General features: G+C 33.9%; 1 protein-coding gene across 4 annotated transcripts in view; it reads left to right on the plus strand.

The window, feature by feature from the left end:
• Window positions 1-12,500, plus strand: part of LOC113802837 (ninjurin-1) — a 14,795-nt gene that overhangs the window by 1,226 nt on the left and 1,069 nt on the right. For 3 of the 4 annotated variants that reach the window (XM_027353476.2, XM_070134829.1, XM_027353478.2), the window contains exons 2-5: window positions 1,165-1,263; window positions 2,124-2,277; window positions 6,298-6,486; window positions 8,833-12,500. The exon at window positions 8,833-12,500 is cut by the window's right edge and continues 1,069 nt beyond it. In XM_027353476.2, coding sequence (XP_027209277.2) covers window positions 1,165-1,263; window positions 2,124-2,277; window positions 6,298-6,486; window positions 8,833-9,054 — 664 coding nt within the window. In that variant the 3' untranslated portion in view covers window positions 9,055-12,500. The remainder of the gene's footprint in view (window positions 1-1,164; window positions 1,264-2,123; window positions 2,278-6,297; window positions 6,487-8,832) is intronic. The other variant, XM_027353477.2, reaches the window with a different exon arrangement.

The following is a 12,500-nucleotide window of genomic DNA, read 5'->3' on the forward strand; positions in this document are numbered from 1 at the left end:
CAACCTAAGATTTCTTATCTTTTATTTATTCTGTAGCAAGGGGGAAAGACACTCTCTATCCCCCATTTATTAGTACCTGGTGTCAGCCTATAAAAAACAGACATTAAGAACTCAGGCTGTGTGAGGGTGTTGTGGTTGTGATATGCAGTGGACATTTTTGTCATTTACCTCTAAAAATGAGGCCATTGAAGCTTAAGCTATGTTGTTTCATATTCTGTTTCTTTTGCTTTATAAGACTGTGTTTTCCATTTCCTTCTATTGCTGCACGTCACTTTTGGTAACCTATACCGATTTTGTAATTATTTTTCTAACAATTAATCAGTGTAATATGTGTGAAGCTGTTGTTTCCCATTGTAAATTGCCAGTACAGGAAATTGAAAGCAATGATAATTGTTTATGAAGTAATAGCACCCCTCTGTAACAAACAGTCACCTGCTTAAAGATATTGTGTAATGTAAATCAGTTCTTGACACAATTTTCTTATGCTATTTTCTTCACGATTGCAGGAAGTCTAAATGTAACTAAGGACTGTCAGTTTCAAAAATAGAGTTTCCTTATCATTTGGTACAATACTTGATTTTTTGTGGTACTATTCCTTAGTAGAGGATGTTGCACTTCGAAGAGTGGATTCCACAATTTCTTTAAGCATAGAACTGTAAGTCCCCTTTACTCCAGCCAAAAACCTAGGGGGAATTATTGGAAATTCACAAACATCACTGTATGAACCAAATTAATCCTAAGCCAGGGCCTTTACCCCAAAACCACCCAGTCGCCACATTTCCATACCGAGGGACACCTACCCAATCATTTTGGAATTGCTCTTATTGTGGCATTTTTATTCCGATTTGTCTTCGTTTCCGATGTTATTCTTTCCTTTATAGATTATTTAATTTGTCAGTGAATAATCTTTTCCCTCTCTTCATAACAGTGTCATTAGATTTTTCCTTATCTTAATATAATTGTATACAAAAGTATTAGTTATGAGTTGCACAACTTTCCTATCAAGTTGCAAAGGAAATGCCTTAGGTTAGAGCTTGGAAACCTCTCAAATTTATCCTCAAACACAGAACCTGCCAATCTCTATCTGCCGAAATAAACATGGCAGCATTTAATGAACATAACCATGTATAACTTGAGTAATATAAATGGTTTGTAATATTTCAGCAGTCGTGAGGAAAGATACTTAAGAAGAAGAGACAGAATGGCAACGACAGAAATGGCGCCAATCGCCAGAATCCGAGAGACAGATGTTGAAGATATGGGGTGAGTTATAGAAAAGTCTACCTCTAGTATTGTTATGATTGTTATTGCTATTGTTATAATGATCATTGTTATTAATGTAATTATTACTTTTCCTATTATTCTTTTTACTTTTATTATTATTATTACTGTTATTATAACTATTACCATTACTATTGTTAGATTTTTTTTTTGTCAAAATTATATTTATTATCCTTTTTAGAATGATTATTATGTAGCAACATCTTCATATTCACCTGTGTTATCTTTTTTGTAAGGATATAAAATACAGCAATATTGTCAGTTTGTGACAAGGATTGTCATCATTACTATGTATAATGGTAATCGATTGCAACGTATCAGTTAGTTTGTTGCTGTAATCATTGGACTGTGACTGTTGTTAAACTTGAATGTAACACCTTCATTTGTATTTTCGTTAATCGTAATACATTATCAGCTAAGTTTTTCATAATTTCTCTCTGCAAGAAAATATATTCTCAGAGAATAACGACTTACATCATCAAAGTTACTCATCAAATACAAAAATAGCAAATGGGCAAAACCATTTTAACCATTATATTGTTAGAATTTAGATAACAGATCTGCAACAGAGCTCTCTTTGTATTGCACGTTGATTTCACTGTAAGCCATGAATGAACAGAGTGTAATAAATTTTTACATTTTGCTCAGTAAGATGAGGTAGAATGCATTATGCAAACATTAAGCAGCATTGTTTCATATTGTAGGCAAATTTACATCCATTCATAAAAGATATTTTGCAAAAGGTAAAAGTTCGCTATTTACTATTATATTTGTGCCACTTGATTAAACTTCAAAGTGCCTGACTGAACATAAGTTTCATTAACGTTCTTTGACATCCACAGAAATGGCAGTAACAACCCAAATCATGGAATTGATGATGGCCTTGGAGGTGGCTTTGATGGCGACAGCAATCCAGGTCCCAGAAATGGCTCTGGCCCCACTCCTGGCAGGGGCAGAGGTGGATATGCACCGGTACCAACAGACCCTGTCAAGCCTGTAGGTGTTGAGATAGTCATTGGCAGCTTTTAAATTTCTGTGCCAACTTATAGCTCTGCTTTATCACAGAAATTCTGATAAAAAGGAAGAGATGTTGATGTTGATTTTTTCTGAAGTGGTTTCTATATATGCCCCATGGTACAGTATTAACACATTTAATGTTTAATTAAGCAGGATGAATTTTTTTTATTTATCAAATAAAAAAGATATATATATATATAAGAAACCAAAACCAATTTAAGCCCCAATTATGCAAGACATAAGTCTCTATAATATTTCTTGTTTGTGATTGATAGACAATTTCAGCTTGAATATGGCTGACAGTTAGTAGACACTATAGACCAGCAAAATAACATTCCAGGGATATGATTCTTTTTGCATGTGCAAAAAAGTAAAAATAAAAAGTATATTCTTCAGTATTATCGTTTCTTCATTCTTTCTTTCTTTCTTTTGAATGTATGAGTGAATGAATGCAGTGTGTGCATGTTTCTATTTGGCTGTGCATTTTCATTTGCATGCATATTATTAGGTCACTTATGATATTTTTACAGATGCAGGGTTTATACTATTGAAATTTACATTCGATACAGAACTTTTTACCTTCTAAAATTATTTCATAATTGTAGTTATTAACCATGCAGTAAAATGTTCTGCATGGTTAATATCCTCCTCCATAGGAATATTCATACTAGGTTTTCCTGCTGCCCAGTGACCTTATCCTTGTTGTGTTCTTTGTGTGTTGTAATGGATTTTAGGGAACCCCATTCATAAAGGAAATGTCTTTCAGTCTCATTGAATGTTGTGTAACCCTAATTACAGCTTTAACCAATAATGGTGAAATACTTTCCCTCTATTTTTTTATTTTCTCATTTACTTATGTATCTCTTGTTTGTTTACTGATTTCATTTCATTTTTGATAACATCCAATGGCATTTTTTAGCAGGTTTGGAAATTTGTTTTTCCCCGTTAAAGGAAAATTTATTTCATTATAATCTTTCTAGCCTTTTTTGTACAGTAATGCAGCCATTATCTAGAATATATAGGGAATATGGCAATAATGTGAATAATTAATATGATTGTTGAAAAGATGTTTAAAGACCTAGGAACTTACAGCCATCATTTTCATGCAATGCACATTAAAACTAAAATAATTTTATCTGTGTGCAAGTACCATAAAAAAACAAAAAAACAAAAAATCAGGACATCAGAAATGAATTATTATAAATTCTATATGTAATTGAAAGCTGTATAAGTTATCAGAAACAGTAAGTAACACTGATGCAGTGGCATTATCTAAAGGTATTCTTACAATTGTGAATAGACATATAAATTTTGTGTAAAGAGTTTAAGATGTTAATTAGCAACGTCTTCTCATTATCTAATGATGTTTTTACTTTTGATTGGACGAGTCCAAAACTTGAAAAGGGGTCTAGTATGTTTCTGTAGGCAGGAAGAAATTATGCACTGTCCTTTGTGTTGTGACATTATATCAGTCTGTATTATATCAAAGATCTTTAGAAGATGAATATGGTTGAAGTATATACACAAGACAGTATTAAATGTATTTCAGAAGTTTCTAGTATAACATATTTAACCTAGCAGTGCCAGGTAATCACACTGTCTACTTATATTTTTTTTGTGAATTTTGTTTGCACGTAGATGGCTTTGCAAATGCTCAGCCAATATCCCTATTCCTTGAGTTTGTGATTTTGTGTGTGTGTGTGTGTGTGTGTGTGTGTGTGTGTGTGTGTGTGTGTGTGTGTGTGTGTGCTTGCTTTTCATATTGATGTTATTGACACTGATTATTATAATGTTACTAACAATATTAGTATTAATAAAGAAATGAAAAAGAATCTTTTTGAAATCTACAAAGAGAATGAACAGGTGCACTAGGTAGGAGCAGTGATTGACTCCTTTGCACTTGTGGATCATTCTATGTGTAAAGACAATCAGTAAACAAAAAGACAGGGTGGACATAGGATGCATTCTTGCCATTCCACCCTGTGGATTAAAAGTACTTTTGGAATGATCTAGATAATGATCAGTTACTTTTCTCTCGTATCATACTTGAATTTTTTTTCCATTTCCATGCATTTTCTTATTTTTCTCGTATCCTTTCAGTAATTGTTTAAGTAACCCACTGGATCTGGGAGCCTCGCTGCCCACCCGTGGCCCAAAATGCGGGCATTAGGTGTGTGGCTTTTAGGCCCGACCCACATGATTACTTGTGTGTGATGTCAAAACTCTTTTCCTCCCTCTTGCAGTATTATTGTCTCTTTCTGCATAAGCGTTTTTTACATTTTAGAAATTTTCCAAGGTCTGTATTTGTAATTTGAAATGATCCATCATGACGGTAATAGACTGTTTTCATTGCATACACACCATATCATATATAGGTAGTCTATAACTATGTACAATAGCAATAACAGTAAGGACATTTTTTTACTTGTGTCATTATTTAATATTTTTGTAATATTCAATTTTCTGTGATACACTCTCTGCTGCTGGTCACAGTGGGTAAGAATAGGATCCTGAGCATGAAAATATTGTCCTCCCTGGAGCCAGTGCTCATCCACTTATGGCTCAGGGATAGTACATACCACACTCATTTACCAATGGAAATAATGCAAGACCCCCTTTCTAAATACTCACAGAGTCTAATCACCTTTCAAGAGCTTTGTGCACTTGTAGCGAGTTATTGCTGCCACCCAAGCTTTCAATCAGAATTCTCAAGATGGCATATTCCTATCACCCAAATTTTTTCATGATGGCATATTCACGTCACCCAACCTTCTACCAATTTTTTTCATAATGTGAAGATCACATCACGTAGATCCATGACGTTGATTAGCTTCATGATTTACATGTAAATATTTCCTTCCTTGACTGTTATGCTTAACTTGTGATCTATAAATATCTTTCCTTATGAAAAGATTAGGGCTTATAAACAAAGTGAATTATGGTGTTGATAGAGCAATATGATTGCTAGTGTCTCCTTGGATCCAGTTGCTTCACAGCAATCACATAGCTCAAAATAAGAGCATTAGGCTTACATGCCCAGCCACTGAGGCAGGTGTGCTGCTTGTAGGCAGGGTGCACCCGAACACTCATGTACGGTGACAAGACTGTATAACTCTCCATTGCAATGGTATTTTCTCTTTTTATGCATGAATGTTTTTAGCTTCTTTGCTATTTTCTGATGTCCATATTTGTGATTGGATTGATACATCCAGATGGTAAAAGACTTTTCCTTATGCAGATCCATATCATCCCTTGAAGTTGTTCATAACTCGGTGCAAGAAAATTTTTAATATGTATTCCCCCCCCCCCCCATAATATTCAATCTTCTGTAATACAACTTGTGTTACTGGTCACAGCAGCCAGGAATAGTATTAGCATGGATATAGCGTTCTCCCTGGAGTTGGCGCTCTCCCAGTCATGGCTCAAGGACACTACATTCCATGCTTGTATTTCAATAGGAATAATGCAGAAGTCCCTTTCTAAGCACCAAATAAATCTAATCACCCTCCAAGAGGTTTATGTACTCATGGGGAGTCATTTGCGTCACCTGGGCCCGCAGCCAGATTTTCCCATGATGGCATGTTCATCACCCACCTTTTAAGCCAAATTTGTTTTTCTTGATGTGATGGTCACATCATCCGGATCAAAGGGGCTAAGAAAATTAGAACAAAATTATATTGTTTGATGCTGAAGAAGTTAATTACTTAGATTGTATGTTTATAATGTAGCTGCTAATATCAGTAGCTTATGAAATTTTAAAAATGTATGCTAATCTGTAGATAATATGCATATATTTTAGTTTTTAAAAGCCTCAGTATTATTTCATAGAATGCATTAAGAAGGATTTCATATAAGAGATGTAAATTTCAGATTTAGTATTTTTTATCAAAATCCTGAAATATTCTGTCTGTTAATATATCTTTGCAAAAGAAACATCATTCCACAAATTTATTATCATTCATACTTTATTTGTAAGGCCATACTCCTTTCTTTGACCAGGGAAAGAAACCAGTAGATGTGAACATGTATGCAACCAAGAAGACAGTTGCACAGGGAATGATGGACTTGGCACTACTCACAGCAAATGCCAATCAGCTGCGTTACGTGCTAGAAGCAGGGGAGATTGGGAGAAAGGGCACTTACTACTATGTCAATATTGTCCTCATCTCCATGAGTATTATTCTCCAGGTGAGTCTCTCATTTGTACTGTAAATGATAAATTGTCCAACCATACCACCATGTCCATGTCCATGTCAGAAATGTTTGTTTTGGTCACCCTGCCAAGCACACTGTCACTCCACAGCATGCTGCCTTCTTTGTACCCAACTTCGCCATAATCATTCAAAGTGCCCTGCACAATCCTGCACATCTGCCAGTTGTGGTGCTCCCATAATGTATTTCATAGGGGCTGCTCTATGCACAAGTTAGAGTTCTCAGATTCAGACTTGGCCAGACAAGGTTTTTCTCTTGGTCCCTACTCCAGTGCTGTCTTTCACTCTGCACCTCTCCCCTCTCTTCTGCACCTCTCCCCTCTCTTCAAGATGTTTCTGCTTCCTCATACTCCATATGTTCCCACTTCTACCCCTTATCTCACTCCCAGTCAAATATTTTTGCTATTCTAAATCCAGATACTCCAATCTCTACCATGTCCCCAATGCCAACCCCACCTCCTTCTCACTCTACCCATTGCATCAGACAATCTAAATGTTCCACTTCATCTTGTACTGTATCCTCTCCTACACCTACCTTTTCCTCAGCTCCTCAGATTCTATCCCCTCTTCTCCCCCCCTCATAAGGAGACCTTCGTTTCACAGACCACCCCATCCAACTCCCTTTCAGAAACTTTTGAGTACAATAAAAAAAATCTCTGATCATAACCCCCCCCCCCAAAAAAAAAAAAAAAAAAAAAAAAAAAAAAAAAAAAAAAAAAAACATGCCTATCTCTCATCCACTCTCAATCTCCCATTCCCTTTACACTCAGAGTGACTGGTGACATCAAACCTCCTCATCTAATCAGTACCTCATTAACCCTCCCTATATATCCTTTTTGCTATTATACTTTCCTATACTGCTATCTGAACTTTGATGTCTAGCACATTTATTTGCTTTTTAACCATTCATCACTCATTGATATCTCTTCATTAATGGTTGATCTTAGAATATTTGGCATATATTTCATTTGTAAAGTAAAACACTTTATAGTTTATTGCTTATGTGAACCACAAAAAAAGTTATTAGCATTAACCTGGCAAGTTTAAGGGGGCCCATTGCGCTGGAGAACGAAGTTCATCATTTATGATCGGAAATCTGAGATTCTTTCATAGGATATATATACATATATGTTGATAAACACCACCAAGTTTCATGTCATTTGAGTGATAAACAATGGCGTTATTTAAGAAAAAGTTTTTTGGGGAAAAAAAAAAACACATTATAACAATACAAAAAGTCTCAATTAGATATAATATATGGACTTCTATTACGTGACTGAAAATATCCATAATGTAAAACATCGCAAATTTATTCAGCTTTCAAATGACAAAAAATAAAAACATTAGAATCTCCAAATAGTTATGGAGAAATAAAAAAAAAGAATGTTGACAGACATGTAGTATTGAGAAATCAGGCTCCTAAGTTCAGGATACTTTTCCCTCAATTTTTTCTTGTTTTGTTTCTTTTTCTTCTTCTTCTTCTTCTTCTTCTTCTTCTTCTTCTTCTTCTTCTTCTTCTTCTTCTTCTATTATTATTATTGAATTCATATCTCTGCGTCAATCTTGCTGCATCCTATGGCATTCACATGGTATTCTGAAGTGTAGCTGGTACCTGGTTCCCCCTTTTTGCAAAGTACTTATGGCAATAACGTGTCATCACAGACTTCACAGTGCCTAACCTGACCATGTGAGGCATTTCATAAGTATAAACAACTGCTGCAGCTGTGATTGAGATTTATTTCTTATCATATAATGTTTATTAGATGCAAAAATAACATCTACCATTAGTTGTGTCCCCTTACTGTGTAATGAGGGCGTACATCTGCGAGATGTGTCGTAGAGGTAGGAGCTATTAACATTTTGTCTCCTAGAACGGAAACAACTTGTCTCCCAGAGTCCCAGACTTGGCAATCAGCCGATGGGTAAACAGAGTTGCCAGCTAGCTATCAGAGAACACCAAAATAAATCGGGCAGTAATATTACATCAGTAATATTAGCAGTAATATTACATCAGTAGGTTACCAAAGCCTACTAGATTACACAAGATTTTTTTCAATTTTTCGAGTATTTTTAAAAATATTTATCAAAAATCTACAGCGATGGCCTCCTTTAGAGCCTTTTCAAACAATTTAAGAAGCAAAGGAATACACCTCAAGAATTTGTAGTTCCTGTTAAATTATTATCAGATTATTTTTTCATATATTTGTTGGTATGGCATATGAATTTGATAAAGGAATTAAAGAAAGTTGCACATGAAGTGACTGTTTAAGAATCTATGTTTAGTTGTTGGCAACCATAAAAAAAATTTGTTTGTTTGTTTCAGGTTATGATTGGGATCGCACTGATATTCATTGGGCGCTATAATGTGAGGGATGCAGACCATGCCCAAAAAGCAGACAGGATCAACAACTGGGTTGTCCTTGGTGTGTTCCTCATTACCACTGTCAATGTTTTTATTTCCTCTTTTGCAATAGAACCACTAGAAGGAGTTGACCCAGTCTTGCTGCGAACCATATCAGCTGAAAAAACAATTGAAGGACTTTGAAAATGACCCGCCCATGAACCAATACATATGAAATTTATTGGGTAAGGATACTTTTTTCCAAGGCTGAATCATACTGAATTAAGTTCTCAAATGGAGTGTTTGTCATAACAAAGTCGAAATTTATCTGATGAGAGGTAACTGCTTATAGGTTTTACTTTTATAGAAAAAAAAAAAATAGTTCACTGTTTTACAAATACTACTTTGCAGTTATTCTGCACCTACTTATGTGCATACAAATAGGTACACACATTTTTCAGCACAAAAGACAAAAAATTGCATCTATAGTACCATTTTGAACTAACTTTATACATGCATTTTTATCATGTAACATAACCCTATATATATGACAGTCTGTAGAGATGTCAAACTGATGTAGACAGACAGATGTAGTCCAAACAGAATTTTTTATATTGAAGTTATGAAATTACTTTTCTGCAAGAGGAAATATATTTGTCTGTGAAAAACTGTCGACCAAACAAAATCTGCCAGTGTCCTGTGAGTGGGTCTGCTTCCACTAAGCACTGATAGTTGATGTGACTACTGGCCAGACTGTGCTTTCAAACTCCTTTAAGATTGTAGTCAAGTATTATGCTGTTGGATGTGAAATAATAGCAAAAGGGTAAAAAACACTTGTATACCTTTACTCAGAAACAGGGAACTTTAACATTTGATGTGAGCATTTTTATTAATAGTCAAAATATTTTTTGAAAACATCTATAGATTTTTTCTACAGGGAAAAGAATGGAAGAAAGTTGATGAATATAAAAAATGGCTTCATTTTGTGTTGCAGATAAAAGGAAAGCAGAAAGTGATGACTAGATATACTTTCATTTCTATGTTTCAGTGCATATTGTTCCTAATTCTCCCTCTTAAATTATGCCAAATATATATAGTTATATAATATGCGCAATGAATTGGTTATCATTGATCAGAGTTCAATCTAATATTTACCTAGTTAACGCGATACCCCCCAATATTAATTTTTATTTAGTTATATATTTTTATTTCTCTTTTACTTTTATGGATAGTACATACATAGTACACTTCATTCAGAAACAAAACCTCATAAATCTCATTCAACAGCTTGAGAATATGCATGTAGCATGGAGGTACAACGGTAAGAAATCTTGTGTTTGTTGAACTACTTGTTGAATGATACATTTATTTAGAAAGACTAAGAGTAAGTGACATTTGGAGAACCATTTTTATGCAAGACTTCTTGTTTTGTGTTCCACTTTATTTTTTAAAAATCCACAAGCTTAAGGTACTTGCAGAAACTAAATGTAGTTTTTGTAAGGTCTTTCGAATTATTTAACTGTGATTTTGAATTTTAGGAATCTTAATGGATGGAGTAACTTACCTAAGTAAATGGAATGTTTTTATCTATTAAGGTAGTTAGTTACCAGAGATTCTGGTATTTAGATTTTCATTGCTTTTTTTAGCACATGGTCAGATGTTGAGAGGAATTACTGCCTATTTATAATATTTAAAGAGATCTGATATCATAATTAATTCCTTTGGAAAACATAGCCATGGCTAGTCTTTGCTCAGCTTCTTCTAGAAATGGATAGTTAGTGTCTCATTATTAATAAACTCTATTCACAAGTTTCTTATTCATAATGTTATGAGCATCAAATGTTTGTATATAATTGTTTACCTACACTTTAGTATATACATATACATTGCCATACATCGTAACCTATGGGTCACATATTCATGTACTGTCCACTGTTGTGTTTTGTTAATATTATTTCACACAGATGGCTCCACAAGTGCTAAACCACCAAGGAGTCAGTTAGTAAGGTGCCATAGTGTCCACACATGATTTCCCCATTCCTTGAATTTTCTTTTTTTCTGATGCCATTAATATGGGTATCATTATTAATGACATTTATGATTATTATAAGTTTTAAATACCAATAATAATGAAAAAAAATCATCTTTCCAAAAATCATGAATAGGGGTAAACAAGTGAAAAAGACAGATTTAACAGTTGTCTCCTTGTTAACTAAGCACTTGTGGTGCCACCAGTGTGTAAAGATAATTAATCAATTAAAATTATAGTGGACATGGAATGTAAACTATGCCATTTGTCACCAGTGGGTTAATCTTAGATTTTTGTTATGAAAGTGCTTTGTATTTTATATAATGTAAAAGAAGGAAAAAACATGCATGATGGAAGTAATAACATACATATGTGTATGTTATACTTATTGTATTTCATGCACACACATTTGTTAGGGTATATCATACTCTACTTTGTAGTGACAGTAATGAGAAGCTTCCAGATAAGAATAATGTAAGAAATTCTTATGAAGATTTATAATGTATGTAGAAAGTCAAATTTGTGCCATTTAAGGATGAAGTATGATAATTAATGGTAATTTATGGCTTTTTGGGAGAGGGAGGGGTTTATTCCCTCATATGGTCCACTTATATATTTATTACCATGTGCCACAATTTTTATTAGTGATTTTTAATACAGGTCAAACATCAAGGTAATCCTTCAGGGTTTTCTAATATAATCTAGGATGTTTAATATTTGTGCAATATTGAAGAAGGCCAAAATACCAGCTCATATTTATGATTCATATGCTCAGATATATCTTGACTGAAATTTCATTTTCTGCAACAGTATCCGTCCGAATATAGAAACAACTTGCTCAGAAACAACTTACTGATAATAAACACAAGCATTTTAGATAAGCAGTAAAGATTAATGTAGCTTGCCAGGATAGTTTCACGAACATCCTGCAGCTTTGCTATATTTTCAGTCTCAACTTAAAATCTAATTTTTCAGGTGGTAAATATAATCACAGCTCCAAACAAGATTCTAGCTTAACTTAGCAAATAAGTTTATAATGCCCCTGAAACTAATTTTCTCAGATACATTAAACTTTTTTGAGGATTTGTGGTGTTGCATTTGTCGAGAATATTGTAATCAATGCCTTTAGGTTTCATTTTATGTTCTTAAACAGAAATAGTTATGATCAAAGCAAGTGAGAATGTACAAATGCCTTTCATATATTTGATAGAACTAGGAGTATTTACTTCACATAGTAACAATGGTAGTAACAACAGATTTTTCATAGATAAAGTAATACTGAATATCTTTTATAGCATCATGCAAAAATAGTTTAAAGTGGGAGATTTAAATGCAGTAGTGGACAAGTGCCTTAACAGGTTAATCAGTAAAAAAGTTGCTGAAGTCAGTCAAACAAAAGGTGCCTGTAATGATCTGAACAAATTCTCTTTGTAACCCTAGGATGGATATTGCAATATTGCATCCTTCCCGAACAAAGTGATATTTATTTTTAGCTTGCTTGCTTTACGAAGTGTCTTTCAATATTTTGAAGAAGAAAAAATGTATTTGTGTATTGTTATTATTTATTTTTTCTTTATTTTAATGCATTAAAAGTCTTCCTTTTGATATTGTATATGTAAAT

Source organism: Penaeus vannamei, chromosome 2 (assembly GCF_042767895.1).
Source record: "Penaeus vannamei isolate JL-2024 chromosome 2, ASM4276789v1, whole genome shotgun sequence".
Classification (NCBI taxonomy): domain Eukaryota; kingdom Metazoa; phylum Arthropoda; class Malacostraca; order Decapoda; family Penaeidae; genus Penaeus; species Penaeus vannamei.